General features: G+C 51.3%; 13 protein-coding genes across 13 annotated transcripts; 7 read left to right on the forward strand and 6 right to left on the reverse strand.

The window, feature by feature from the left end:
* Nucleotide 1: 1 nt before the first annotated feature.
* BDW74DRAFT_97497 (Ac45/VOA1 transmembrane domain-containing protein) lies at nucleotides 2-1,359 on the reverse strand. Its single transcript, XM_073734209.1, has 5 exons — nucleotides 1,127-1,359; nucleotides 777-1,075; nucleotides 622-726; nucleotides 339-569; nucleotides 2-276 (listed from the first exon to the last, which is right to left on the reverse strand). The coding sequence occupies exons 1-5, from the start codon at nucleotides 1,219-1,221 to the stop codon at nucleotides 137-139; spliced, it is 870 nt and encodes a 289-aa protein (XP_073586862.1). The 5' UTR covers nucleotides 1,222-1,359; the 3' UTR covers nucleotides 2-136.
* An 85-nt stretch (nucleotides 1,360-1,444) lies between these two features.
* BDW74DRAFT_174833 (rRNA-processing protein RRP17) lies at nucleotides 1,445-2,167 on the forward strand (the record flags this gene model as incomplete). Its single annotated transcript, XM_073728144.1, has 2 exons — nucleotides 1,445-1,639; nucleotides 1,700-2,167. The coding sequence occupies 2 exons, from the start codon at nucleotides 1,445-1,447 to the stop codon at nucleotides 2,165-2,167; spliced, it is 663 nt and encodes a 220-aa protein (XP_073586863.1).
* Nucleotides 2,168-2,508: 341 nt separating this feature from the next.
* Nucleotides 2,509-3,236, reverse strand: BDW74DRAFT_174834 (tropomyosin; the record flags this gene model as incomplete). The annotated part of the gene is made up of 3 exons (XM_073728145.1): nucleotides 2,509-2,671; nucleotides 2,733-3,037; nucleotides 3,219-3,236. 3 exons carry the CDS (start codon nucleotides 3,234-3,236, stop codon nucleotides 2,509-2,511), a joined length of 486 nt encoding a protein of 161 aa, XP_073586864.1.
* A 274-nt stretch (nucleotides 3,237-3,510) lies between these two features.
* Nucleotides 3,511-5,301, forward strand: BDW74DRAFT_146916 (uncharacterized protein). Its single transcript, XM_073723443.1, has 3 exons — nucleotides 3,511-3,882; nucleotides 3,952-4,188; nucleotides 4,243-5,301. The coding sequence occupies exons 1-3, from the start codon at nucleotides 3,630-3,632 to the stop codon at nucleotides 4,989-4,991; spliced, it is 1,239 nt and encodes a 412-aa protein (XP_073586865.1). The 5' UTR covers nucleotides 3,511-3,629; the 3' UTR covers nucleotides 4,992-5,301.
* Nucleotides 5,302-5,583: 282 nt separating this feature from the next.
* Nucleotides 5,584-7,746, forward strand: BDW74DRAFT_146918 (putative cyclopropane-fatty-acyl-phospholipid synthase). Its single transcript, XM_073723444.1, has 3 exons — nucleotides 5,584-5,755; nucleotides 5,859-6,345; nucleotides 6,405-7,746. The coding sequence occupies exons 1-3, from the start codon at nucleotides 5,651-5,653 to the stop codon at nucleotides 7,364-7,366; spliced, it is 1,554 nt and encodes a 517-aa protein (XP_073586866.1). The 5' UTR covers nucleotides 5,584-5,650; the 3' UTR covers nucleotides 7,367-7,746.
* Nucleotides 7,747-8,161: 415 nt separating this feature from the next.
* BDW74DRAFT_97561 (uncharacterized protein) lies at nucleotides 8,162-10,734 on the reverse strand. The gene is made up of 2 exons (XM_073734210.1): nucleotides 9,756-10,734; nucleotides 8,162-9,708 (listed from the first exon to the last, which is right to left on the reverse strand). The coding sequence occupies exons 1-2, from the start codon at nucleotides 10,214-10,216 to the stop codon at nucleotides 8,370-8,372; spliced, it is 1,800 nt and encodes a 599-aa protein (XP_073586867.1). The 5' UTR covers nucleotides 10,217-10,734; the 3' UTR covers nucleotides 8,162-8,369.
* Nucleotides 10,735-10,859: 125 nt separating this feature from the next.
* On the reverse strand, nucleotides 10,860-11,688 carry BDW74DRAFT_174838 (uncharacterized protein; the record flags this gene model as incomplete). The annotated part of the gene is made up of 2 exons (XM_073728146.1): nucleotides 10,860-11,266; nucleotides 11,652-11,688. The coding sequence occupies 2 exons, from the start codon at nucleotides 11,686-11,688 to the stop codon at nucleotides 10,860-10,862; spliced, it is 444 nt and encodes a 147-aa protein (XP_073586868.1).
* Nucleotides 11,689-11,896: 208 nt separating this feature from the next.
* BDW74DRAFT_146923 (uncharacterized protein) lies at nucleotides 11,897-12,861 on the forward strand. The gene has a single exon (XM_073723445.1). The coding sequence runs from the start codon at nucleotides 11,952-11,954 to the stop codon at nucleotides 12,711-12,713; it is 762 nt and encodes a 253-aa protein (XP_073586869.1). The 5' UTR covers nucleotides 11,897-11,951; the 3' UTR covers nucleotides 12,714-12,861.
* BDW74DRAFT_146924 (uncharacterized protein) lies at nucleotides 12,849-13,461 on the forward strand. Its single transcript, XM_073723446.1, has one exon. It carries the CDS (start codon nucleotides 12,957-12,959, stop codon nucleotides 13,194-13,196), a length of 240 nt encoding a protein of 79 aa, XP_073586870.1. The 5' UTR covers nucleotides 12,849-12,956; the 3' UTR covers nucleotides 13,197-13,461.
* Nucleotides 13,462-13,638: 177 nt separating this feature from the next.
* On the forward strand, nucleotides 13,639-16,526 carry BDW74DRAFT_165988 (uncharacterized protein; the record flags this gene model as incomplete). Its single annotated transcript, XM_073726486.1, has 19 exons — nucleotides 13,639-13,733; nucleotides 13,787-13,820; nucleotides 13,872-13,941; nucleotides 13,990-14,062; nucleotides 14,111-14,139; nucleotides 14,244-14,308; nucleotides 14,365-14,436; nucleotides 14,493-14,555; nucleotides 14,632-14,735; nucleotides 14,794-14,828; nucleotides 14,879-14,907; nucleotides 14,958-14,990; nucleotides 15,058-15,082; nucleotides 15,148-15,349; nucleotides 15,404-15,481; nucleotides 15,566-15,694; nucleotides 15,771-15,997; nucleotides 16,063-16,163; nucleotides 16,377-16,526. The coding sequence occupies 19 exons, from the start codon at nucleotides 13,639-13,641 to the stop codon at nucleotides 16,524-16,526; spliced, it is 1,614 nt and encodes a 537-aa protein (XP_073586871.1).
* A 189-nt stretch (nucleotides 16,527-16,715) lies between these two features.
* On the reverse strand, nucleotides 16,716-18,334 carry BDW74DRAFT_174841 (Hsp70 protein-domain-containing protein; the record flags this gene model as incomplete). Its single annotated transcript, XM_073728147.1, has 2 exons — nucleotides 16,716-18,030; nucleotides 18,132-18,334. 2 exons carry the CDS (start codon nucleotides 18,332-18,334, stop codon nucleotides 16,716-16,718), a joined length of 1,518 nt encoding a protein of 505 aa, XP_073586872.1.
* A 905-nt stretch (nucleotides 18,335-19,239) lies between these two features.
* On the forward strand, nucleotides 19,240-21,041 carry BDW74DRAFT_146927 (uncharacterized protein). The gene is made up of 3 exons (XM_073723447.1): nucleotides 19,240-19,684; nucleotides 19,742-20,188; nucleotides 20,251-21,041. The coding sequence occupies exons 1-3, from the start codon at nucleotides 19,424-19,426 to the stop codon at nucleotides 20,914-20,916; spliced, it is 1,374 nt and encodes a 457-aa protein (XP_073586873.1). The 5' UTR covers nucleotides 19,240-19,423; the 3' UTR covers nucleotides 20,917-21,041.
* Nucleotides 21,042-21,369: 328 nt separating this feature from the next.
* Nucleotides 21,370-25,431, reverse strand: BDW74DRAFT_188372 (uncharacterized protein; the record flags this gene model as incomplete). The annotated part of the gene is made up of 3 exons (XM_073731704.1): nucleotides 21,370-22,231; nucleotides 22,281-24,401; nucleotides 24,451-25,431. 3 exons carry the CDS (start codon nucleotides 25,429-25,431, stop codon nucleotides 21,413-21,415), a joined length of 3,921 nt encoding a protein of 1,306 aa, XP_073586874.1. The 3' UTR covers nucleotides 21,370-21,412.
* Between the last annotated feature and the right edge of the window lie 420 nt (nucleotides 25,432-25,851).

A 25,851-nucleotide genomic window follows, 5' to 3' on the forward strand; every position in this document is an offset into this window, starting at 1 on the left:
AACATAGTTCCGCTATTCTAGACATATAATACAAGTCATAGTAACAACATAAGCATGTGCAGTTATGATATACGTTCAAAGTGGGAAACAAAAATGTCAAAAACCAATCGTCTCCGTTGACACTATATAAATGCGTTTACTGTTGCTTCTTCTGCACAGTCGAGGAAGTGTCCTTCTCGAAGGCTGCGTATGACACCTGCAGGCTCATCAGAGCGCTGAGACCGACGTACAGAATGGCAACAAAGAAAAAAGTCGCGATTAGGCCCATGAAGATACCTGTAGGCTGTTAGAAATGTCAAAGTATTCAGATCGGAGCGAATGAAGCGCAATGTACGAACCTGGGGTGAAGTACTGGTACTCATCAAAAATAGAGTTGTTCGTTGCATCGTCACGACGGGGGTGGGAAGAAAAGTCCCGCTTCAAATCCATGTGGATCGTATCTTGATACTGGTCGCTCGGAGATTGGTAAATAGGGGGGTCACTATCCTCGAACTCTCGGGGTGTGGTGAGGTAGAGCATGGTATATTTCTCTGATTGGAGTCGGCCGACAATATTAGAAAGGAGGCCATCTAGGAAAAGCTGTCAGTAACATCTCCCGTCGCAGTAGATCACCGCACATACCATTGTCTGACAACTGTTGTACTCGCTCGGAGCCCAGAGGCAGCGATGAGAACTCGACGACGATGATACGAGGCTCATTTCCAAACTCGGTTGAGTACGATCCGGCTGTTCATATGTCAATGGAGATTCTCCAGCGATCCATTAGGGCTACAAACATGAGGCATCGATAACTGTCGTCTGGGCACCACATAGCGTCTCGAGAATGTTTCGGACCTGCTTCGTCTCCAATACGCCTGCAACTTCATTGACAATCATAGTAGATCGAATCGCCTTATCCTCGCCCGTCATCTTCGCTCCGAGACGGGGGGCTGATTTGCTCGTAGCGAAATCGGTGCTGTGCACCCCAGGTTGCGAAGCAATAACATAGTAGTCAGAGGGACATGAGCCGAGTTTCGTGGAGAGTTCGTCAAGCAGGGTGGTTGCGGATTTTAGCTGTGCAGGAGTAAAGAGGATCCTAAGCTTGTGAGCTCATGCCCGCAGTTCTAATCTATCGATCCTAACTTACTCTGATGTGGACGCCAGGAAAAAGGGAGAGGTATCGCGGAAAGCGCTAGCTGTTGCAGCTCCCAGAGCTAGCAGTGAGAACTGACTGAGACGCATTGTGGAGGTTGCTGTTAAGTCGGACAACGAGCGTGTCGGAGGATGATGATGTTGGGGTCGGAAGCCAGGCTGGTGGATTGGGCGGCTCGGAGGGCGGTCAAATCGGTGCCAGCTCCGGCGGATGCAAGATTAATTCGTCCACTTTTTTTGGCCGACGAAATCGCAAATACACCCCGATATCTTCTATCGTCCCTAAGTACTTGGGCTGCAAATCTCCGCTAAGATGGGACCCCAAATCAAAGGAGCACATTCAAAAAAACGGAAGCTGGCCAGCCGAGTGGAGGAAATCAATTTCGACGATTCCGACCGCCATCAGTTCCTAACTGGCTTTCGCAAACGAAAACAACAGCGCATAAAACATGCGCAGGAAGTTGCTGAGCAAAAGGCGCGAGAGGCTAAGAGGGAAGATCGAAGAAGGGTGCGTTATATTGCTTTTCCCTCTTTCAATTTGCGCTTATTGATCGGTCTCGACATCTAGATGCGCGAGGAGCGAAATGCGGAATTTGAACGGGCACTTATGGAGCATAAGAAGCAGTTGAAAAGACTTAGGCAAGCAAATGAAAGTGGCGACGAAGCTGGAAGTACGTCGAGCGAAGCCGAGGAAGACGAGTGGGACGGATTCGAAGAACCCCCAGCAGTGGACTACGAAGCTGAATATATCGATGAGGACAAATACACTACGGTAACAGTTGAGGAGATGGATCCTTCGAAAGAAGGTCTCCTACAACCCGACGACGACAGCTCGGATGAGCGACCGAAGGAACGATCAGAACTGTCCGAAGACGCGAAGTCAACGGAAAAGCCCAAGGCCAAGAAACAGCAAGATAACAAACTAAAGAAGAAAAAGAAGAAGTTCCGGTACGAAAGCAAGGACGAGAGAAAGGTCACTAGGATGAAGGAGCGGATGGCGAACCATAGGAAGGCCAAGGCGCGGAGAGAACGGTGAGGCTTGGTTGCGATGTTACGCCATACGCCAGTTTGATTGCATCGAGAGCGCGGACATCCACGGCGCGAATATCCTGAGATTCCCATCACACCACAAGCGTTGGAAGATTCACATAATCTGAATTGAATATGATTTAAGAGGTCGACTCTAGAGCAAGATGGTTCAGAAGTATATGGGTGGGGACTAAACAAGCGAGGAATGTTATGAGATCTGCCTTCTGCGGGCCAACGATATTATAAAATGGTAGGCTGTGCAATGAAATAGTAACGACAAACACTGAGAAAATTGTTGGTTGAATACACCCCTTCCATCACATGCTTCTGCTCTGTCCAACATGGTTCTTAAACACTGTTCAGGGAGAGCTCGAGCTCCTGGAGTTCCTTCTTCAGGGTCTCGTATTTCGAAGACATCTCCTCGTACTTGCTCTCCCATTCGTCGCGAGATGTCTCGAGAGCCTGCACCTTGCGTTCGTAGTGGCCAGCCTTGACGTCTGTTTGGCGGAGCCTTCAAAGGATGACGGTTAGTCTCACCGCTCAAGGAGAGGCCAGAAATGAATGAAACATACTTCTCGTTTGTCTCGCGCAGATTCCTGTCAGCCTCCTCAGCCTCCTCCTCGAGGAGCTGCACACGCCTCTGCAGCGCTTCGTTCTGGGTATCGTGCTGGGCACTCTGGCTGGCGGCGTCCTTAGCCTCCTTTGCGGATGACTCCAGCTTCTCCACCTCAGCCTCGAGGAGTTGGTTGCGGTGGGTGAGGGATGTGATCTCTTGCTCCTTTGCAAGGTTCTCCTGTTCCAAGGTCTTCACCTTGTTCTTGAGCTCCTCGTTCTTCTCGTGGGCGTCGTCAGCCTCGAGGCGGAGAGCGTTCATTTTCTAGAACGACATCAGTTAGTTTCCATTTAGTTCTCTAGACTGTGCATGTCAAGCTAAGCCTCAAGTTTGGACTGGATAGGATGAAGCAAGGGAAAAATAAGGTGGTGGTAGTGCATGTGCAGGGCCTCAAGATAGCTCTCGAGCTACCCCGCCGAAAGCAGGGGGGAGGGGAGAAACAAACCTCCTTGATTCTGTCCATGGTGGAGGGCTGGTAGCAAACAAATATGTATAGAAGAAAGGTAGGCGGAGGAGTTCAGAGTTGATAGAAGGCTTTCGCTCAGCGATAAACCAGATGAAAGTTGAGAGTATGATCAGTGGGGAAGAGTTCAGGAGAAAGTGAAGGACAGCAATATACACCAGTCGGCGGTCAGCGGGAGCCTGAGCCTTGAGGCACTAGACGACTAAGCTCCTTTGGGCGAGCCTTTTCGCGGATCCTTTGTTGTCTCCACGACAACCGCGGCAAAAAGAAAACACTTGGAGGCACCCTGCATCTAGAACCTCACAATCGTCATTCAGCTTGCCGACGCGCATTACGACCCGATACGACGACTCTTAGCTCTTGGATGACCAGTGCCCTTTCAACACCGCCACCATGCTGGCCCTCCGCGACCAGGAAAATCTCGTTCACAACCACCAGACCGTTGCCGCGTCGAAACCATTGAACCAAGGCACCAGACAGCTACAGCCGAAGACGCCAGGAAACCGAGCCCCAAAGACTCCCTTTAAGGTGCCGTTGAAGGATGAGAACGACCCATTAGCATTTGGAAAGAAGACTGTGAAGACGCTTGGGAAACAAAATGAGAATGCTAGACCCTCCGTCAAGGATGCTTTCGTCACTCCTATGGGTACGCGTGAGCCTATTATGATGAGAACGATCTGTCGACTCGAGACGCCCGGGCTGACTAGTGGGATAGGAGATAACCGCCATCGTGCTCCCTTGGGAATGAAGACGACCAACGCCAAAGCGAGAGGTCTACAAACACCCGCGGCCCCTGTGGGAACTATCAAGCCTGAGAGAACGACCAAAAAAGGCTCTACACAACGCGTCAAGAAGTTTTCCCCCTTCGTCGAACAGCCACAGCCTGAGGTTCAGGCGCAGCCGGCGCAGGATGACGTACCTGATATCGAGTACATGCCGCCGAAGCCCAAGGGTAAGATTGTCTCTTCTTCAAGCATCAGGGCATGGCAACTCTAACTATGTATAGACCTCCCAGACTACCCTGATGAAATCACATACGATACCACATTTCCCCAATTCCGGCCTGAGAACTTGGCGCTGGGTTTGGAGAGCGTTTACGGCGACAACGAGATTGGAAGTGATGGTCTTACAGAACGGCAGCGCAAATACCAAAAGGACGCCGCCGCATACGACAGGATGGTAGACGAAGCGATTTTAAAGCAGATTGAAGGTCTCGACTTTGCTGAACACGGCGAGGATGACCAATCGAAACAGCCTCCCGTTGCAGAGATTCCTCAACGCCGTATCCAAGCGCGGCACTCACGGCTTGTTCCAGGCAAAGCAAACTATTCCAGCGGTGTCTCTACGGTTCGTGCTCGAGACGCTGCCAAAGCTCTTTCCAGCAATGAGCGGACTATACCTCGAACTAGAGCGGCCCCGATCGTCAACCCTAGATCCAGGATTGCTTCGTCACTTTTCCCTTCAAAGAAACCTAGAGCCCCGGCCAATCCGTCTTCAATGCGGCACACCGCTGCTTCTGCGGATTCTCGAACGACTGTGGGCTATACCAAAGGCCGAGAGATGTCATCCCGATTACACGGTACGGCTAAAACATCTACAACAAAGCCGGCAGCCGCACGAGCTCTATCTCCAGAGACCTATACTCGGCCGTACGAGACCTCATCTATCGTCACGGAAAGCGACCAATTGGTGGAAGAGCTGTTTCCTGCTTACGAAGAAGATGAAGAGACTCTGAACTTTCAGCTGACTCTGTGAGCTGGATAACCTGAAGTCTCAACTAGCATGCCATTTGGTCATCCTCGTCATTCTTACAATTGCCTTTATCTCCTATTCATTCTGCTTGTTTAGGTTGAGGTCGGCGATTCGGCGTGGATCAGGCGGTCTCAATCAATGAATCCTTTAGGTTCTAATATTATGAACGGGGCGTTGTTGCACAAGGTTATTTGGGTATGGGTTACAGGACGGACGGGTATCTTTTTCTATGATTTAGCACACTGTTGCAATGGAGTTTTATTTCATCATGAAAAGGTCTCACCGCTACGGACCATGGTCGAGTATACTAAAGTTTGGCCCACATTCAGGGACAAAGCTCAAGCTGTAAAAGAGTAAACATACCTGACCACGCCACTCTACTGATTGCTATATTTCTGAGAGAAAGTATATGCATCTTATGTATACAAGTGCAGTTCAAGTGCTTATTTTTCAAGTTAAGCTTAGCTCAAGGGTTCATGAGCTGTCAGTCGAGCTTGTGACTTGGCAAATCCTCGGATGATCGGTGCCCACACGTAATTTCAGTATCCAGAGGACCAGAACACCACCGACTCCTTCCGACCACCCTCCGTGTCAACTTCTCCCATTGACACTCTCTCTTTCCGCCTCTACTTCCTGACGTCTCGGTCAATTCGTCGCCCGCCATGACGAATATCCATCCCGAGTCGCCTGAGGATTTCGAGTTCATCGAGACTCCGGCTGCCTCGTGCACCACTCCCGCCGACAACTGCGGAGTGCGGACTACCTCGGTGAGCCCTACCATTGATGTCCCAGACTGCCTCATAAGAGCTCTGAAAGCACTCTCATATGTGTTCCCACCAGAACTGACTCCCGTCCGCTTCTGCTCATTAGTATCCGGCAATTAAAAATGCTCCGGTCCCAGCAGACGCTGCCGGCAGTGACAGCTTCTCCAACACCCTGCTCATCCTTCTGCTAGTCGTGATTCCATGGTATACCGCTAGGCAGGTCGGTGGAGGCTTCAAAACTACCATCTTCTTCGCAATTTTCACTACAATCCCAATCTTGATGGCCTTCTGGTCCATTGCCTCGTCGATCTCTCCCCGCAAGAACGAAAAAGCCAAGTACCCCGGCCGCCCCGTCGAGCACTACCTACACTTCCACAGCGAGCATGACCGTGCGGCCTACCGCGGAAAGAGCAAGATTCCCATGGAGGTCTTCTACGAGAAGTACTTCGCCGGTGAGGTTGAATTCAAGATGGATGCTCTGGAAGCTTTGGAATTCCGACACGACTGGGCCAACTTCCGCTTCACAATGGGTCTCTTCAAGCACTTCCTTTTCGGGTTCATTCCGGAGATGCTTGTTCACTCTCGCTCTCAGGGTAATTGATTTCCGTCCGTATCCGAATCCGAAAAGTACTATAACTAACTTAACTTCTAGACGAGGAGCAGGTCCGTGACCACTACGACCGCGGTGACGACTTCTACGCTTGGTTCCTGGGACCCCGCATGATCTACACTTCTGGTATCATCTCCGATGTTAACAAAGAGGAAACTCTCGAGCAGCTTCAAGACAACAAGCTTGCTGTGGTCTGTGAGAAGATCGGTCTGCAGAAGGGTGACACAGTACTCGACCTGGGCTGCGGCTGGGGTACCCTGGCCAAGTACGCTTCCGTCCACTATGGCGCTCAAGTTACTGGTATTACGCTCGGTCGCAACCAAACCGCCTGGGGTAATAAGGGTCTCAACACTGCTGGTATCGATGAATCTCAGAGCCGTATCTTGTGCATGGACTATCGTGATGCTCCTCGTGTCGAGGGCGGCTACAAGAAGATCACTTGCTTGGAAATGGCGGAACACGTTGGCGTGCGCCACTTTGGCTCATTCTTGGCTCAGGTCAACGAGATGTTGGACGATGACGGAGTTTTCTTCCTGCAGATTGCCGGTCTCCGCAAGTCTTGGCAATACGAGGATCTCATCTGGGGTCTCTTCATGAACAAGTACATCTTCCCCGGTGCGGACGCTAGCACTCCCCTCGGATTCGTTGTCGACAAACTCGAGGGCGCTGGGTTCGAGATCAAGGGAATCGATACCGTCGGCGTACATTATTCAGCCACGCTGTGGAGATGGTATCGGAACTGGATCGGCAACGGCGACAAGGTCAAGGCGAAATACGGTGACAGATGGTACAAGATCTGGGAATACTTCCTTGCGTATTCCACCATCACCTCGCGCCAGGGCGGTGCCACCTGCTGGCAGATTACGCTGGTCAAGAACCTCAACTCCACCCACCGTGTTGAGGGTATCAAGAGCCAGTACGGGCTCACCGGCGCTCGCGATGCCGCCATTGTCAACGTCGGCAACGGCTCTGTGCCTAGCGCTCACGTCACCTTCAAGGCGTAAGTGCTCTAATTGCACTACAAATAAACGTCCATATCCCGTTGAGTACGAACATCTATGGTTCACAGCTGCTGGTGCATTATGGCGCAAAAACGGGAAAGCGCGGCGGTGGTGGATGCATTATTGGCATCTGCAATTGGTAAGGCAGAAAGAAGAAAGATATCAGGTGATTTAGGACGATGGAAACGAATTTCCCTTTTTTTTCTGGACATCTACTACTATATGATGGTTTCTTATCTACGTACATATCTTATGGCTCTTTTGCTTAGGAAGGAATTCTGGATATGAAGCGATCTCAGATGTATTTTTGATGAATTGACACGGGCTTTGAGTGTGCATTGTACGCTCCTGGCATGCACATAATCAAGGTCCTCCTGGTTCAATGGTAACTTGGAACTGTAGGCTTGAATGTGGTCCATAGTATGCAGTACTATGAGAACAGTGGACCACGTCTTAATATAGATTCAAAAATGTCTTACCTATTGGACCTATGAGCTGCAGACGAGTGCGCATCCTAGTAATCACGGATACGTTCTCTTGGAATGGGACATGGACATGATCTAAAGGCCAGAGGGCGGGCGTATACGCCATCTACCCCCGCAACCTAGAGCTTGAACCAGGTTACTGCTTATTCCGGTCCACGCACCGCCACTGTTTCATTGCGCAGCAGCTTCTGGTGTCTTAATCATATGTAAGTTCTGAGGCTATGATATAGTCTAGGTACAATTCATTATCTTGGAATCTCTGTATGGTGAGTGAGGAATTAGGTTAGGGTTAAGGTTTTGAATAGCCAGCGGTGCAAGCTATGTGGACAAAACACAACAAATACGTAGGTTAGTATAGATATGAAATCGCTCCAAAAACAAGCAAGATGCAAGTGGGTAAACGGATGGATATATGAAGTTTGAAGATCCGCCATTCTCACCAGCAACAAGTTGTTGTTGTCGTAGGTTCGCGCGCGCATTACCGAAACAATCACCTACTATTCTTGGTCATGGCAGGCCGCCTAGTAGTACTCCTCTCCTTCGGTCAAAGCTGTCACCGATCCCTTGGTCCCGAACGCGGCATGCTTGTATCGCCGGTCTTCACCTTGAAGTTCCCCAAAGCGCAACCGAACCTTGCCAATCTCTTTGGCCACAGGATCGGCTCCCAAGCAGTGGCCGATGGCCAGTTGGTCTAAATCGGGATTGCGCGTTGTCAGCAGAACACTAGAGAAGGATGTGCTCTGGGAAACCCCGTTCTCGCGCAACGCGAGGAATCCAACGAGAACGCATGCAACGGTGACTCCCACCGCGACTGCATAGGCTAGTAGCAGGTTCCTGCTACTATAGCTATAGAAATTTCGCGGCGTTGAGACTATCACGGGGACTCTGTCATTACCGGCGTTTAAGCTGAGAAGGCTATAGGTAAAGTTATGCGAGAGGTCTTCTATTGCCCGTGCTAGCGTCTTGTTGCGGCACAAGGAAGTCTCATCATTGCCGTAGACATAGGCACTGGTATTCCACATGTCCGGGCACGCAAAAAGACCGCTCTGCACGATTGACATTGTGGTGAAGGGGGTCATAGAGGAGGTTTTGTTCTCAGTCAATTCCAACGAGACGCTGGAGTACAAGGTGCCTTGGATAAGGCCGGAGAACAGCAAGTGAGTGGTATAAAACCCCGGGTTGACCTCAGGAGCTCGATTGTTTTTGTTGAGCAGAGAGAGAGAACCTTCCGAGCTACTCCAGTTTGCTGGGGCCACGTGCTCAGTTGATATAGGTGTCAGGGTCTGAACGCTGTTTGCGAAGCTCATGTCGACCACGTATGAGGTATTCCAGAGCTGACAGACGAGCTCAGTTGGCTGTGTGGTGTTGTCATTCCACATTAGATTTGCTCCTGAAGCCCAGATGAAGAGCGTATTGTTAAGTGCACTGGGAACAGCCCCCACGTAAATCATAACTGGAGCAGGCTGGGTTACGTTCCCAATCTCATGATCCCACAGTGCCTGGAAGGAATCATATTCATTTCTAAGACCATCAGAGTAATTCAACCCCTGTGTCTGTACAAGGACTTCGCTCAGTCGCTGGCACTTGTACGACGGCCCCCAGAATTCGAGAGTGTAAGAAGAATTTGGGAAAGGTGCAGGGACAGGAACGACCTCGAGAGACGAGGAAGTAGCTGAGAATAGGCGGCTGGTGGCCGCTGAGGGTGATCGGATCCTTCCCGCTCCTGCATTTGTCACCATGTCTTCCCAGAAGGCATCAGTGAAGTTCACTGTTGGGACTTGTGTCTGGACAGTCCTGTTGGTCGTCTCGAGATATACGCTCAGGGTGGAAGGTGTCACAACAGCTGTTAAGGGGATGAACCTGATGGGCCGTTAGTATAGGCCTTCGTCTTGAGTCCTCATACGCACCAAGAAATGATTGCCACTAGAGTAAGCGTTTTCGCATACATCCACAAGTCAGGGATGAAGAAAGATATTGGGTTGGATAGAACGCCAAACATTCCATCAATCCCGCTGAGCTTCACACTCTTCCGGCGGAGGGTAGCCCAAATTTGCTGTGCTGCTGCAATCCCAACGGCAGCTACTAGGGCAGACTTGACTAGGAACGCAAATGCAGTGCCGATTCGAATCGCCCACGCTTGTTGATCGGCTGAGCTGACGAGGGTGTTGTCGAGGCTTCGGTAGTAGAAGTGATGACCCGTTGCCAGGCCGGCGCCGCAAAGAAGAAGACCAACCATTAGAGTTGGACATCGCCATCCAATCCCCCATGCTGCAGGCGAGCTCTCATCTTTGTCGAGGGGAGTTTGCTTATTCAGACCAGGACCGAGGACGCGGGCGTATACAGTATGGTCATTCTTGGGCGGGCGCATATTGACTGATTAGACGGTTGTTGATATTGCCTCAGACTTGGAAACTGACCATCGGTTCTTATAATGTTTGCGGCTCCGGACAAGGCTGTGGGAGCCCCCCCATCAGGCTTTCCCTGTGTTAGCCGCCCATGGGCCAGGGCGCGTGTTAGTGGTGGTCGTTGCATTAGCCTTGCAGCCGGCAGCGCTTGGGCCTATCATCGAGCCTGTTCTCCTCTCTTGGCGCGCATATACGAGTTTACACGAAACCACGTTGCGGGCGGAGGAAACAACCAGAGTGGTCGGGGTGGTCGGGCGACTCATGACTAGGGACATGGACAGGGGTCTGCCGGTCTTGTCTCAGCATATGTCCCCTATCAGACTCTTTTTGTCCACAAAATGACGATCCCTCAGGGGGTTCGCGGCCAAGTCAAAAATATTAAAGAATTGCCTTAAATTATCACGTCTGATGAAGGGCATTGGTCGGTAGGAAGAAGATAGTTGCCTAGCACATTCCCCTGGTTCATTCTCGGGTAAAGCGACCTAGCGAGGGTTATTAGCAGCCAGGAATCTTCGAGTCAGATCGAGTTAGACAGCACATACCGGCTTCCAAGCCATATCCAGCCCTGGCCCAAGACTCCTGGCCCTGGTACTTCTGGATAAAGATCTAAACAAACTGCTTGGTCGCATTTGGGACCTCCAATGCCCTGGGCAGGTATTCTACACGCTGAGCACAGTACCGTAAGAGGAAGATTATGTCCAGGGCATCGGATGCCCTTTTATCACCGGTCGAGCGCTCCACGACTGTGCGACACTTTGCGTTGAGCAGCAAAGCAGGCTTGAGCACCTTAATTTTTCCAACAGTGACCACTTCGGTGTTCTCATCAAAAGCCTCTTTGAACATTGTCGGAGGAGCAAGAATCTCAATGTCAACAGGCACAATACCCTTGAAGGTAGTATAGTTGGTTCTAAGTTCGACGTCGAAGTCCCCCGATGCACGCAGCAGCTGTCGCGCGGCTGCAGCCTGGCCTCGCAAGACAACAATGTCGACGTCCTGTGTCGTTCGATTTTCGCCTAGAACGCAACAAGCAGCACCACCGACAACTGCTTATATAGTGCTGGGAGAAAGGGCATCTGCGACTGCGGTTGCGGCCTCGCGTATCTGTGCTGGCGAATGCTGCACTGGGACACGGCCGAATGAGAGTGCCATAACGACTTACTCGAGGTCAGACGTCAGTACCGAGACAACGTAATACAAATCAATCCTGGACGAATCAAAAAAACCAAGACCGGTTGGTTATATAACTTACAAGAAGATATTTCTGGGTCAGAGGCTGGAGCGAATAACGCTCAAGAAGATGAAAGTTTTGGGAGAGAATTGAGGATTCAAGGTGGGAAGGAGCACGATTGGGTATCTCTAGGCGCCAGGATATCCGCACGCATATATATATTTACGTACTCAGTTCGATGTTTGAATTTAAGCGCGCCTTCAGCATATTCGACTCCCAAAGAAGTATCTATCTATACTGCTCTAGAATTCTAGATCATCACTTCCAAGTGCCAATCTATATACTTCTCGACTCTTGAACCTGATTGGCCAATGTGGAAGCCCGTCACGTGCCTTGCGTATGCCTCAACAATTGTCGTTCCTGGAGCTTCCTTTTCCCCTCTCCACATCTCCCCTCCAGGCAACGGCTTAATTGAACACGGCCGAAGCATACTGGATCATACCATAACTGTCGTCAAACAGGAGTCGGGAATGAGATACGATCCTTGCTTCATCTTAGGGGACAACAAAGTCCCCTATGCTGTCTGGTTCGAGGATGCCGTCCTTCTCTATGGAGTCCCCACCGTGGTCTTTGATCTCTACATCCTTGTACTAGACCTCAACATATCTGCAGAATATCTCGTCAATGCTGGATGGGCCCTGGATACAAAATCGCTTCATCAAATTGGAAATTCCGAAGTGGACACCCCCCAGGTTGCACTGCTCTCTCCTGACGGCGAGACTAAAACCGTCCTGCTTCTCGCGTCTGACTGGAAGTTCTCTTTAGCAGTCAACTCAACCCTCGAGCGCGTATTCCTGACGCTTGCTGCAATGGTTGACGGTGTTCGTATGACGGAACGGTTGCCAGATAAAAGGGTGTCCTTCCCGACATTACCAGGTCTACTCGATGCCCTCATTGAAAGTTGGCTAGATGGTCCTGGTTATTGTGATACACTGCAGCATTTGGCCGTCATGCTCAACTACCTTTATGAATATGCTCCTGCCTTGAAAGAGGTATCCTTTGTTGACCAGCTAAGATATGAACATCGCCAGTTTCATTATGATGTGCTGTCAGGGATGGATTCGTCGACATTCCTATTCAGAGAGTACGAGCGTAAGATACGAGACGCACTTTTACGAGGCCAGTATGGCTTGCAGCGATGTTCAGCACCGGATAACAAGGACCTATTTCCGGGTTGGGAAGGCGTTCGCTTACCAGATCCTCCCAATGTTGGGTCTCGCTCGGCCGATTGAAGTGCTCATTGCTCAACACATTAACGGGACGTTTCAAGTCTCCCATAAACGCTCATACATCTCTGTAGATGTCAGAGTCGACTGCCGTTAGTCAGGGATATGATAAAGAGGACAAGCAAGGGGAGAATAACTCTTCAGTAAGGACGAGGTGAGCAACTTTAGAGCATTCATCAACCACCTCTCGAGTTGTGAGAGGCGGCCGCCCACTTATCTCGTCAGCCTTGCAAGCTCATTCTTGGCCAGATGCAAATAGTCTTGATAACATTCCCATTCATCCGTTCAAGGGCACTGTCCGCCCAGGTCGTTGATCCTCCAATCGGCCTGGTTTATTCCAGTGTCCAACCTTTACTTGACCAGTCTTCATGGTGTCCAACTGAAATCGCTCTCTGGGATCGCTGTTCATTTCACTGGAAGTGTCAAGACCCTCGTCTGTCTGAGCAACTTTGTGGTGCACCTAATCGCCCTGTACCACATACAAGATAGAGAATCGACTGCTATAGCCTGGACGCGCGTTCGTGTGCAGGACCAAAGCCAGGCACAAATCAATCCTAACGCCGTCGTACTTAGAGAGGCTCCCACTATCTCGATTAGGCAGACAGATCGAGACCCTGGTCGCCATCCCCTCCTGTTATCTCACTCAATCGGCGGTGCAACGTGCTATCAACACCCGGAAACTAATCGCTGGTCTCCAAAGTCCACCTTTGATTAGGACTTCTAGTAACTCTAAATGAGACCTGCTTTGCTACTGGTTCTGAGCCTCGGCTGATTTAAACCCACTAATCCCAATGCAGTAGGTACATCCTGTGTCGGGTCACCACCGCATGGGGAGCAACTTATCAAGATCCAAGGTTAAATTGATGTCATGCCCGCTTGGTTTTATTTGCATCTGGCCTAGTTTCCTACTTTATACCTACGGTCTTACATGATGGATATTGGCAAGAGTGGCCCTGTACACGATGACAATCTCCAACTGGCTGCCATGGGCCATCGGCCTGAGCTCAAGCGACAATTCTCTACATGGTGAGACTGATGTGCTCGGGTAGACCGTTGCCGTTCTAAATTTGAGTACCTAGGGCACTGTTGGGACTAGCATTCGCTGTGCTAAATGTCAGTTCCATTCTTATTTAAAGATATCTAAAAAAGCTGATAGGTTTTCAGTCTTGGACAGCCCTGTCTGCCAGCCTATCGATCAGTTTGACGTCCGGCGGAAGTACTAGTGTGATCTGGGGTAATGTGAGAATGATTATGTTCTAGGCTTAGCTGACGACCTGGTCAGGCCTTGCCACGGCAGGCGTCTGCAACCTTTGTATTGCAGCGTCTCTGGCTGAGTTTGTCTCTGCGTATCCTACGTATAGGAATTGCTGTGCATATGTGGGAGAATCGACTGACCATCTTAGGGCTGGGGGCCAATATCACTGGGTTGCAGGTAAGTCAATCATGGTCCTATATTGTCAGTGACCGAAGCTAACGCCTGCTACAGCAAGTATGCGCATCTGCCCAATGGATATCACCCGGCTAATATTCTCGAAGTTGTGTGGCCTAAATGGGTGCCCATTCTCTCCTGGGTCACGGGCTGGATTAATATAGCTGGATGGGTGAGCCACTGATTACCTGTAACCTTGGGGACTGTTATTAATCTTCGTGCCGCCAGGTTGCTCTTGTGGCAACCAACTCCCTGCTGTCTAGTCAACTCATTGTGGGAGTCATCTCAGCAATGCACCCGGTACACCTCGTACCCAGGCATTCACACAAAGTTCTTTCAGCTCATATAGTTAACAGACTTACGAGCCAGCACGATGGCGGCAGTTTCTGATATATATTGGCTTGACCCTGGGAGCCTTCGTTATCAATGCCTTCATGAACAGCGAACTTCCATGGATCTACAGATGAGCTTGTAAGATGATTGCGTCACAAATAGTCGCTGGCTGATAGTTGGCTATTATTTACCTGGTCAATTGGTGGTTTTATGCTCGTGTCCATCACGGCCCTCGCTTGTGCTTCGCCTGACTATAACACTGCTCGGTAAGTTGCTATGGTATTTGAGCTGGACAATGTCAACGTACATGGCCGACTCTGCCAGGTTTGTATTCGCCAACTTTGTCAACACGACGGGCAGTAAGCAGTTGGATTAACTATTTCTGTGGATGGATACTAATAGTTTCTAGGGCCTGATGGCGTTGCATGGTTACTCGGGGTATGCTCTGTCTCTCAAGACCTAAATATTAGGGCTAACATCTCAACCAGTTACTACAAGGCGGACTCGGTCTAACAGCCTTTGTACGTCGACTTTCCAACTATGCCGTGCTGACAGCAAAAGAAGAAGGCTAATGCAGACACCCTCTAGGACACGGTCGCACATATGATTGAAGGTAACTCAGCTTCTCATCTCATCTTCACTTGTTCCTTCTCTGACTGAGCTCATGAACCTCTACAGAGGTTCTCAATGCATCTGTCGAGGGACCAAAGGTCATGATCTCATGTGTCGGCATCGGCACCTTCACCGGCTGCATCTTCCTGTCTGTCCTGCTCTTCGTCGCTGGTGATATGGACCAGGTAACGAGCTCCGCGGCCGGGCCTTTGCTGCAGATCCTGATCGACGCGACGGACAATAAAGCGGGTGCTATCTGTCTACTGATGTACGTCTGCATGTTCTACGTTTTCTGACCGTGACTGACTCAGCGTGTTGTAAGGCTGCCTCTAGTTTGTTTATTTCTGGCGATCCTCAGTGTCATGACGACAAGCAGCCGTCTGATATTTGCTTTTGCACGGTAAGTACACACCACACCTGACAGATCTGTTTATCGCATGTCAGCGTTCCTCCGCAGTCCAAGCTTTTGCTAATGTAGATACAGCGACGGCGGCCTTCCAGCATCCCGCTTCTTCGCAACGGTGTACCCAAAGCTTGGATTACCAGTGAATGCGCTGGGCCTAACAGTCGTGGTTGTTATCTGCTTCGGATGCATTTTCCTAGGATCGAGCAGGTCCGTTTCACCATAAATCACTCAAATCTCAAGACCAAAGCTATCCACCTTATGCAGTCACTAATCATAAGCACAGCGCCTTCAACGCCATCATCTCCGCTTCCGTCGTCGCCCTGAACCTCTCCTACATGATGCCTATTCTTGTCAACTGCCTCCAGGGCCGGAGAGCCCTCCCCGAGCGGAAATGGAATCTCCTTCGGGCACTAGGCTGGATAGCTGATATCATTGCACTGTCGTATATCATCTTGACGTCGGTGCTCTTCGTCTTCCCGCCTTCGCGCTATGTCACGGGGAGTAATATGAGTACGCTTATCCAATCCTAGCCTACTTATATGCTACAAGCTGACCTGTTATTCTCTACTATGCAGGCTACTGCATCGCGGCCTTCGCTGTCATAATCATAATCTCCGTCTTCCAGTGGTTTGTTGATGGACGCAAGAATTTCACTGGGCCGAGGGTAGATCTCGCAGTGGCGGCTGCTATCGATGGGAGGCCGCAGCCGTCGAGATCTGAGGGGGCACAGGAACAGAGCCGGGAGCCGGCTACGAAGGTTGAATAATGTGTACATCTATCGTCGGACGCGCCATTGCAGGCGTGGGCGCCGGCGGCGTGTATGGCAGGGCAGGTGATAGTTACCCTGGTGATGGTGGTGTGTGAAGTGTGCAACCGCACCCTACCCTAGAATTTAGCGCCAGGATCAAACAATTGGATTCGTAAAGGGTGGCAAGCTGAAAGTGAAAAGTTCACTCGTGTACGCAGGAGTTTCTTAGCATGCACAATACCACCGCAGGGCGTTGAGATATATCTTGCTACTTGGACCAGCTGGGGCTGAGTTGGGTTGGACTGCATCGACCCCTAACCCTAGGTAAGGGAATGCATGGGAACAGCCATATTAAAGGTGACCAATTTATTATCAAAGAAGCTCCAGGTCGCGATTGAATATCTATCAGTATCCGGTTAAGGCCCAAGCCTCTGAACGATCGACCCGGTACCTAACCACGGAATGCTGCTGCATGAAGGACTACAAGTCACCGTCCAGAGGCTTAAACTCCACAAACGCATCAACCGGCTTTTGCTCTTTATCAAGCCCAACAAACCCCTTGAGCTCCAAGTTGTACATCAAGTCTAAATCCTCACCCACAGAGACTGTATAGTTGGCGGGCCCCATATCAGCAGACCACAGCGCGTCCCCACAGGCAAAGTGCGGCTTTTCAATGGTGAGCATCGATTCTTTCCCAACTTTCCCACTTTCAAGGTCGACGCCTCTAATCTTCAGAGCCCCTTTTCGAGTCATGAGTACCTCGACCTCGATCTTCGCGGAACCCTGATTGCAAGATGCCGGAACCGCAAACTCGCCTAGAAACACGTCCTGGGTCGTCTCCGCCTCCGGGACATATAAATCACCCATCTCGTACATGGCGTGGTAGTCGAGACAGGGGACATCCCGCATATATATCTTGACAGTCGCGATCTCCTCCTCACAGGGAATGTTCAGCGAAGCTTTCTGATAGGCGGGTAGAGTCTGGCACGAGCTGAGAATCTCAACCCAAGCGTCATCGCTGTCGCCAACAGAATAGACCCCAATCGGTGGTCGACGCGTAGAACAGCAGCAAGGGATCCAGTCGGTGTCTCCCTCGCCACTCATCCACCCACTGACCAGCGTAGCACCCCAAACCCCCGCCGTCTCAAGAAGCGGCGTGTTGGCGATCCGTGCGTTGGGGAGATACTCCTTAATACTCCGCTGGACGTGGTTATATGTTGGCCCTGGGGTGGAGATGATCAAGTCGGTGATCTTGTTCGGGGTTAGAGCGGCCCTGTGAAGAAGCTGGTCTAGCACAGGGCGCACTTCATCACGTCGGAACAATAGGTTTGTCTTTATCGTGGCTACTCGGTCGACCAGGCCCATGTCAATTTCTAGAATCGAGAGATAGAGCATGATGCGTTCTATCTCGAGATGGAGGGTGTACCGCTCTTCCTCGTAGGAGAGGTCGTCCAGGCCTAGGGAGATGATCATGCTGGTAGTCTCGTGCATTTGGCGGACGATAGGGAGCCCGATCCGCTCGCCGGCTCTTTCGAGGTGTTCGCGATCAGTATCTGTAAAGAACGGCGGAATCGTAACCACTGCCCCGGTGATGTTTGGGCCGATATGGGCCTCTGCTATATCTCGTAGCTCGGCGAGAAGAGGGGCGTAGATCTCGTCGGGCATGAAGGTGTATTCTGTTCCGTTGGAAAGCCCGCGTATCTCATCCGTGACTTTGGCTTTGTACCACGCGTTCGGCGGCGTGATATCGAGACTCGTAGCCTTGAAGACACCGGCGTCTTCGGCTCGCTGGCGGCTAAGAGTAATGTCTTCTCATGAGTGTCTGCGCTTGAGCACCGTACCGTAGGCATTCTAGTAATCGGGGCAGCTCCGCAGGTCGACAGCGAAGTGACGTACCTGATTGCCATCACATCCTGAAACATATTTGTACCTCCGAAGGCCATCTCGTCCCGGCCGGTGCCGGGACGGCCTTTAAAGACACCCACGTAGGGAGTGAAAAAGTCGGCACCCCATCGGTCTGTGAGGACGGTGACCTGACCGTCTTTGATAGCACCGACACGAGCCTTTCGGCCGAGGTGGATTCCAATTACTGTCCCCATGCTTAGCAATTGCAGTAGTCGTCGATCTGGGCTACTCACATTTTTCAGGGGGACCGTCGTATCCCCCGCACGTTGATGCCTGGAGAACACACAGGAGAAAGATTATGAGCGTACATACAATCCTATTGAGCTTTGAGAGTTGTGCTTGACGCATGACTATTGGCAAGCTCGTTCTCATGCGTTGATGTTCGCCTGATAAGGTGGAGTTAATTGCGAGTCGTGGAGATGTGCATGATCCTCAATTTCGTGGTCTTCTCTAGCTGTCTCTGCAGACTCAAGGTGATCTTGACAGCATGGCTTCAAAGTTGGAAGTTGAGAGTTGGCTTTTGGCTAGGAGGATTGCAGAGGAAGCCAAGCAGACTAGTCTCAGATCTGTCCGAAACAGGAAGGAGGGGACCCCGGTTGTGTGTCACGTGGCACCCCGCTACCACATTCCACCCCATGCTGCACTTGCCTCTGGAGTCTGGAGACTCGAGAGCGGTGATGACAAGGCCTTGAAACTGACTGGATGTCCTGCTTGCTTGCTGTTAGCTTGCAATAACTCTAAGCCATGCCTCTATCTAAGCAAGTACCGCAGCCGCTCCTATCATCATCGGCGCCTTGTCCAGCTGCATTCCGGGCAAGGGCCCATCAACATTGTTACTTTGCCCGCCCAAATACCCATTGCGAGCTCGATGAGGGAGTCCACGCAACAGCTAGCGACGGGCGGGCTTGCTTATATTTATTTGCGGCTATGCCCAATGCTAGTGCAACCTTCTCTTGAGGCTTAGACGCGCAGGCTTCGGTCGTTGCCCTGGTCTAAGCCTACGCTACCTTCAACGTAGCCTGCGCGCCAGGCCTCCTCGTCCACCTTTGGAGGCATCTATTTGGTGAGTGTTAGTGCCTACTATTAAATGTATTGTTTCTTTGTCTCAAGCAGCCTCAACTGTCTCATATCTCTCGTATTCGCGGGGTTACATGAGGCTCGGCGTCTATTCTTCAGCCTTCTTTTTCGGCCTCCTTTCAACCTGCCGATTGCTAAACTTGACAACTGATATAACAGCCCCAGGGCGAAGTTGACAACGTCAAAAAACTCATCGCCGAGCTTCCATGAATACGAGTAGCGCAACTTCGCACGGCTGGGTCGGGGAACCAGAGGGACGTGGGACATGGAGCATCCTTTCAACGTGCCTGCTCACCATGTTACTCTGCTGCTGGACTTCCGTCTGCTCGAATATCCCCGCCAAATCCGATAGCTATTGGACTTGTGTGAGGGACAAGGTCCATCTCGCGGCTCTCGGAATCTTGGGACCGGAGTTCCTTTTGATGGTGGCTCTAGGCCAATGGTCGTCTGCCAGAGAATCTGTCAAGGTACGGCTGAGTATCTCAATAACAAGCTGTGGCTTCACCTAATTTGATCGGAACCAGGGATTCAAGAAGTTGAATAATCAGAAGCGACGCGGGCAGAGCGATCTCACCTGGACAATGACCCAAGCCTTCTATGCGGACATGGGCGGATTTCTCCTCGACGGCCCTGGGATTGACGCTCCATTTCCGATAGATGCAAAACAGCTGCTTTTCTTGGTTGAGAACAAATACCTCGAGTGCCCCCGTCTAAGCCAGAAAGACATTGAGGATTGGAATAAATCGGATAGGGTTGCGAGATGTTTTGCCATCTGCCAGGGCGTCTGGCTGATGCTAAATTGCATTCTGCGAGTTTCTCAAGGCCTTGCCTTGACCACGCTTGAGCTAACCACGGTATCTTTTGTCATTGTATTCTTCGCGACTTCTTTTTGCTGGTACTACAAGCCTTTGGACGTAACGACAACGCATACCTTGACGCTTACGACTGACATTAATGCTATTCGGGATAAGGTCAGTATGACCGACACTATTCAGATGTCAAGAGGAGTTTCACTAATAAGAACGTACCACAGCACTGCCCTCCAAACCATACCGAGTGGTACACCAACCCTCTTGAATTCCTTTACCCGAAGGTCTACATCATGCAACTGTTCTGGGTCTACTACAACCAAATCCTATACCGCATGCACTGCCCCATCTTTTCCCGCCTCGTCACAAGCAGACCATACAATCGTCTGCCCAGCGATGAGTTCCGCCACGTTGATCTTCTAGGCGAATTCCTAGCTGGACCGACAATCGTCACCTTCGGTGGCATGTTCATGTTAGGATGGCGCTTCCACTTCCCGTCGGCCACTGAGCGGATTTTATGGCATATCGCAGCGAGCTATACCCTGGGATACTCCATAGCCGGCTGTTTATGCATGAAGTTCTGCTATGAGGTGATTCTTCTGCGATACACTAGGAAAAAAGAAAGGGCGAGAAGCAGCGCTACTGATGCCGAAGCCCAGGCGCCAAAAGCATCCTTACGGTGCCTGGCTGCAAGAGCAAGGAACCTTGATCCTTCAGAGGATTTGCGACTGGATATCCCACTGGAAGCACTGGTCCTAATTTCGTCGCTTTGCGCCGTGTACTGTCTCTGTCGGGCATATATACTTATCGAAGACTTTATCGGGCTGAGGGACTTGCCTGCTTCCGCGTTTCAGACGGTCGAGTGGTCAGTATATGTTCCGCACTTGTGAGGAAATGATTGAATCACTCGTGAAGTCATCATATACTTTGTACATATATTTTTACTGTGATGCTGCGTTGCAACTGGACTGGCAGGCAAGAAAAAACAAAAAACAAAAACATACAACAGCTGGGATTCGCATGTGGTCACCCACCATACTACTAACCAGCCGGCGTGTGGCTTAAGTACGGCTGAGCGGACGGGAAGCCCTGTTCTCCACACCCTGTGGTCGTATGTGCTTAGTTGTTGATGGAGATGTTTGATGAGGCAATAAAAAAGACTCTCTCTTATAGGTTTCTTGTGCCTTAGGGCCGAGTTACGAGGGAAGAGACGGCGTTACAGGGAACGGTAAGACAAGATTTTTTTTCCAGTCAAGACTTTGAATCGTGTTTTGAGTAAAGTCATGCACTTTGAGCATAAGGCTGAATTCAATAACCAAATACGCCAGAGGGGAATCTAACGAACAGAAACAATCTATACAAAATCATAATAGCCCAGCTCCAGCTCTAATTCCCAGTGGCAATGCTATGTCTCACACCTAACGACCCATTCGTCAAGAATGACCTCGTGTCTTGCGTCTTCACCGCAACATCAGCCGCCTCGCTTCCATCAGTAACCGGGGCACCATAACCACCACCGCCAGGAGTATGGATAATGATGCGGTCCCCAACCCCAAACATAGATGTCTTTCTGGGTCCCAGCGAGACCATCCTCGAGGCTCCGGTAACAGGGTCCTTGCGGACCCAAATATTCTGACCGCGCGCTCCCTCGCCTCCACCCTCGAGACCATACGGCGCCGTAACACGTCGGTCCGTGAGCACGGAAACTTGCAGGGGCATCATGAACTCGATCTCACGGATAGATCCGTCTCCACCGCGCCAGCGTCCCGCACCGCCACTTCCATGCCTGATCGAAAACTCATGCAGGATGACGGGGTACCGCTTCTCGAAGATTTCAGGATCCGTGATACGCGTGTTTGTCATGTGCGAGTGTGTAGCAGAAGCGCCGTGCCAGCCTAATCCAGCGCCAACACCACCGCAGATAGTCTCGTAGTACCCGAAGCCCTTCTTAACTTCGCCGGTGACGGGGTCTGTGCCGCCGCAGCCGAAAGAGAGGTTGTTCATTGTGCCCTGGGACGCGGCGGCGGCGTTGAATGCGCGCAGAACAAGGTCTGTTACCTTTTGCGAGGTCTCGGTTGTGCAGCCGACTGTTGCGGCGGTGGGGGAGGGGGTGAGGATTGTGTTGTCGGGGCAGACGACTTTGATGGGTTTGAGGCAGCCTTGGTTGAGGGGGATGTCGGTTGCGATCATGCAGCGGAGACAGTACTGATCATGTTAGTTGGGGAATGAACGGTGTTTGTTGAAGGGTGCTTACCATGATGACGCTGTATGAGCAGGTGGGTGGGGCGTTCAGGTTGCCGGAGTGCTCTGGGCCAGTGCCTGTGAAGTCGAAGACGGCGTCACCGGTTTCCTTGTCGATGGTCACCTTGAGCTTGAACGGGATGCCATCGTCGTTGTACTCTGTGGCTTCTAGGACACCACCTTCGTACTTGGCAGCAAACTGCTTTAGGAGATCGCGCACTGCTTGAGCGGAATTCTCCTGGATTGCGTACATGTAGCGTTCGACTGTTGGCCAGGTAAACTCCTTGACCATGGCCTTGATCAGCTCAATACCCTTCTGATTCGAAGCCACAGCAGCCTTCAGGTCGGCAATGTTTTCAGTCAGTGTTCGGGTACCGCTGCAGCCGGGGAATGATGCTGGCTCATCGTAGAGACGCTTGATGAGGCCAGCTTCGTCGAAGACACCCTCCTTGATCATCTTGAATGATTCAATGGCAGCACCTTCCTGCCACAGCTCGGTACTGTTAGGGGGCATGGAGCCAGGCACGATACCACCGATATCTGCATGATGACCACGGTTCGCGACGAAGAAGATGACCTCCTTGTCCTCCTCATCGAACACGGGTGTGATGGTGGTGATGTCAGGAAGATGGGTGCCGCCAGCCCGGGGGTGGTTGCTAATAATGACATCGCCTGGCTTCAAGTCACCCTTGTGCTTTTGCGCCTGGTACGCAATTGCAGAGCTCATGGAGCCAAGGTGACTGGGAATATGTGGAGCGTTCGCGACAAGGCCTCCATCTGCGGAGAAAATGGCGCATGAGTAGTCTAAACGCTCTTTGATATTGACTGAAATCGATGTCTTCTCCATCGTGTGTCCCATCTGCTCCGCCACTGTCATGAAGCGGTGTCCAAAGACACTAAGCTGCACGGGATCGACAGTCTGAGTGTCAACAACCTGCTGATCTGCCCGGTCAACTTCGAGGACGACGTGTTCAGGGAGGATGATAGCCTTGCTCAGGTGGTCGACGACAATAGTCTGGGTCTTGTCAATGATCATAGCGGGGCCGGTGATGTGTACTCCAGCGCTCAAAGACCTGAGCTCGTACACAGGAGTCTCCGTCCAACCATACTTCTCGAAGAAGATCTGGCGCGAGAAAGTAGGAGTTGGGCATGGAGTCAAATCAGTAGTGCTGTATTTCTTGAGCTCCTCAAACGGGCTGGAAATGTTCAGCACTCGAGACTTGCCAACACTTCGGACACGGACGTCATCGACCAGGATGTTGCGAGATTGGGAGAAGCCAAATTCCTGCGTATGCCGGGCAGTGAAAGCATTACCAGCATCCGCAACATCTTCAGTCAGTGCAATCATTAAGGATGTATCACTTCCCTGATACCTCATGTTCAAGAAGCATTCGTGCTCAGTCAATGAAGCATCAAAGCCCTGAGCTTCGAGACCCTTGGCTCCACGAGAGGACAGAGATGCAAGGCGAGCATTGATCTCGGGCACGGCCGCTTCAGAAAAGGTTATGGCAGCCGGCTCTTGGTTCTCAACAACCACATCCGCCAGAGCCATTCCATAGGCAGAAAGAATACTCGAGTACGAGGGGATAATAGCCCGCTTGATGCCCAAATCACGAGCAATAAACACAGCATGTTGACCTCCAGCACCTCCAAAGCACCCCAGGTTGTGGCTAGCCGCTCCGTAGCCGCGCCCTTCGCTGAGAGTTCGGATAGGTCGAGTCATGGTGGCGTTTGCGATAGCTAGGAAGCCAAGAGCTAGAGTTTCTGGTGTGAACGGTTCACCACCATCCTTCTCACTGTTGACCTTGTCCGCAAGCGCGCTGAAATTCTCCTTGACAGTCTCAAAATCCAACTTGCGAGGGAAGGTCTCAGGAATGATCCGACCAAGGAGGAAGTTGGCGTCAGTGACAGTCAGAGGACCCCCACGGCCATAGCAGGCAGGACCAGGGTTAGCACCAGCACTGCTAGGGCCAACCTTGAGGAGGCCACTCTCCCAAGATAGAATAGAACCACCACCGGCGGCAACCGTATTGATGTCGAGTTGCGGCGTCTGGATAGTGACTTCCGCAATGGTACTTTCGAATATATGTTCGAGAGATCCGGAGAACCGACAGACGTCCGTGGAAGTTCCGCCCTGCGCGGTTTATTAGTACCATCTCTAAAGAAGAACGCAAGAGACGTACCATGTCAAAGCCTAGCACGGGCGTGCCATCAGCATCATCGTAACATGTCCTGGAAAGACCAACAACACCTCCTGCAGGGCCACTCAGTACACCGCGCAAACCAGTAAACTTGGACCAACTGGTCAAGCCACCGTCTGACTGACAGATCAGAAGCTTGTTAGCACTCTCATCTTCCAACTGGCCCTTGAAGTTCTTGCGGAAGCCATCGAGGTAGGCGAAAGTCATAGGAGTTAGGTAAGCGTCTGCCACAGCCGATTGACTTCGAGGGACAAATTTGGCCATGGACTGAAGGACCGAAGAAGCAGAGACTTTGAAACCCATCTCTTCGGCAAGTTGCTGCACCTGGAGCTCGTGCTCAGGGTAGGTGTAAGAGTGCATAAAACCGATGGCAATGTTCTCGAAGCCTTGGGCTTTGAGTTTTTCGAGATCCGCCCGAACAGTCTCAAGATCTGGTTTCTTCATGATCCTCACAATCTCGCCAGTTTGGCCAGTAACCAGTGCCGGATCTGATGAGACGTCAATGGGTGTTTCCGGCTGAGGAGCTTCGCTAGCGCCCTCAATGGTGATACGTTCATCCACCTCGACCACCGTTTCGTAAAGCTGCTCTAACCGTTGAACTGACAGATCGAACAGGTTGGGTCTTGTTTGATTGCCAATGAAAAGGATATCCCGGAAACCCTTTGTGACAAGGAAGGCTACCCGGTCTCCCTTTCGCTCCAGTAGAGCATTTGTTGCGACTGTTGTTCCCATGCGAATTGACTCAATGGGTTCGAGATCTAATAATGAACCTCTTGGTATTGAGGTTCCCGAGGCAATCTCGAGAACCTGCCTGATACCCTCTGTTGGCGCGTCGTCGTACTCATCGGGGCATACCGAGAGGATCTTGAAGACGATGTGCTCCTCGCGCCCGGGAACTTGAGCCCACACGTCGGTGAATGTTCCGCCCCTGTCGATAGCGATTCGGATGCCCTGGGTTGCCATTGTGAGGGTAAGGAGTAGAGAAGAGGTAATGGCGATGGGTGGAATTTGGGGAGGGTGAAGCGGATAAGAGGGGCGGAGATAATAAGGAGAAGGAGAGAGGTAGGGAAGAGGAAGAAGAGATTAGAATTGAGCGATGAGTGAACATCTTGACTTCTCAAGACCTCCAGTTTATATCAAAGATAGGGCGTGATGTTCCAGGTCCGATTGTAGAGGTGTGAGGGGAAGTTGGGTGATTGGCCGACTCGGCAAGATTGGAGATGCCGGAGGATTTAATCGGTAACGTGATCTTTGCCGTCTCCAACTCTCCGGCAACTCTTCATCTTCAGCCTCTCAGCCGTTTACCCCGGACCCCACAGTTGCTCTGCTCCATGCGACCGCGATCGTGCAGTCTGCCTTGGTACTGACAGGGAAGCAGAATCC

The sequence above is a fragment of the Aspergillus multicolor genome (genome assembly GCF_047715735.1).
Source record: "Aspergillus multicolor strain CBS 133.54 unplaced genomic scaffold BDW74scaffold_4, whole genome shotgun sequence".
Taxonomy (NCBI): Eukaryota; Fungi; Ascomycota; class Eurotiomycetes; order Eurotiales; family Aspergillaceae; genus Aspergillus; species Aspergillus multicolor.

What these genes read in the sequence shown, in the direction of transcription:
- BDW74DRAFT_146924 (XM_073723446.1), top strand. Translation starts at nt 12,957, where the DNA reads ATGCAAATAGTCTTGATAACATTCCCATTCATCCGTTCAAGGGCACTG.
- BDW74DRAFT_146923 (XM_073723445.1), top strand. Translation starts at nt 11,952, where the DNA reads ATGAGATACGATCCTTGCTTCATCTTAGGGGACAACAAAGTCCCCTAT.
- BDW74DRAFT_97497 (XM_073734209.1), bottom strand. Translation starts at nt 1,221, where the DNA reads ATGCGTCTCAGTCAGTTCTCACTGCTAGCTCTGGGAGCTGCAACAGCT. An exon ending in GACAGTTATCGATGCCTCAT is followed by an intron (nt 727 to 776) that starts GTTTGTAGCCCT and finishes ACATATGAACAG; the next exon opens with CCGGATCGTACTCAACCGAG. An exon ending in GTACCAGTACTTCACCCCAG is followed by an intron (nt 277 to 338) that starts GTTCGTACATTG and finishes AACAGCCTACAG; the next exon opens with GTATCTTCATGGGCCTAATC.
- BDW74DRAFT_146927 (XM_073723447.1), top strand. Translation starts at nt 19,424, where the DNA reads ATGAATACGAGTAGCGCAACTTCGCACGGCTGGGTCGGGGAACCAGAG. An exon ending in CTGCCAGAGAATCTGTCAAG is followed by an intron (nt 19,685 to 19,741) that starts GTACGGCTGAGT and finishes GATCGGAACCAG; the next exon opens with GGATTCAAGAAGTTGAATAA. An exon ending in TTAATGCTATTCGGGATAAG is followed by an intron (nt 20,189 to 20,250) that starts GTCAGTATGACC and finishes AACGTACCACAG; the next exon opens with CACTGCCCTCCAAACCATAC.
- BDW74DRAFT_146916 (XM_073723443.1), top strand. Translation starts at nt 3,630, where the DNA reads ATGCTGGCCCTCCGCGACCAGGAAAATCTCGTTCACAACCACCAGACC. An exon ending in TGCTTTCGTCACTCCTATGG is followed by an intron (nt 3,883 to 3,951) that starts GTACGCGTGAGC and finishes CTAGTGGGATAG; the next exon opens with GAGATAACCGCCATCGTGCT. An exon ending in CATGCCGCCGAAGCCCAAGG is followed by an intron (nt 4,189 to 4,242) that starts GTAAGATTGTCT and finishes AACTATGTATAG; the next exon opens with ACCTCCCAGACTACCCTGAT.
- BDW74DRAFT_97561 (XM_073734210.1), bottom strand. Translation starts at nt 10,216, where the DNA reads ATGCGCCCGCCCAAGAATGACCATACTGTATACGCCCGCGTCCTCGGT. An exon ending in CTAGTGGCAATCATTTCTTG is followed by an intron (nt 9,709 to 9,755) that starts GTGCGTATGAGG and finishes ACGGCCCATCAG; the next exon opens with GTTCATCCCCTTAACAGCTG.
- BDW74DRAFT_146918 (XM_073723444.1), top strand. Translation starts at nt 5,651, where the DNA reads ATGACGAATATCCATCCCGAGTCGCCTGAGGATTTCGAGTTCATCGAG. An exon ending in GCGGAGTGCGGACTACCTCG is followed by an intron (nt 5,756 to 5,858) that starts GTGAGCCCTACC and finishes TCTGCTCATTAG; the next exon opens with TATCCGGCAATTAAAAATGC. An exon ending in TGTTCACTCTCGCTCTCAGG is followed by an intron (nt 6,346 to 6,404) that starts GTAATTGATTTC and finishes CTTAACTTCTAG; the next exon opens with ACGAGGAGCAGGTCCGTGAC.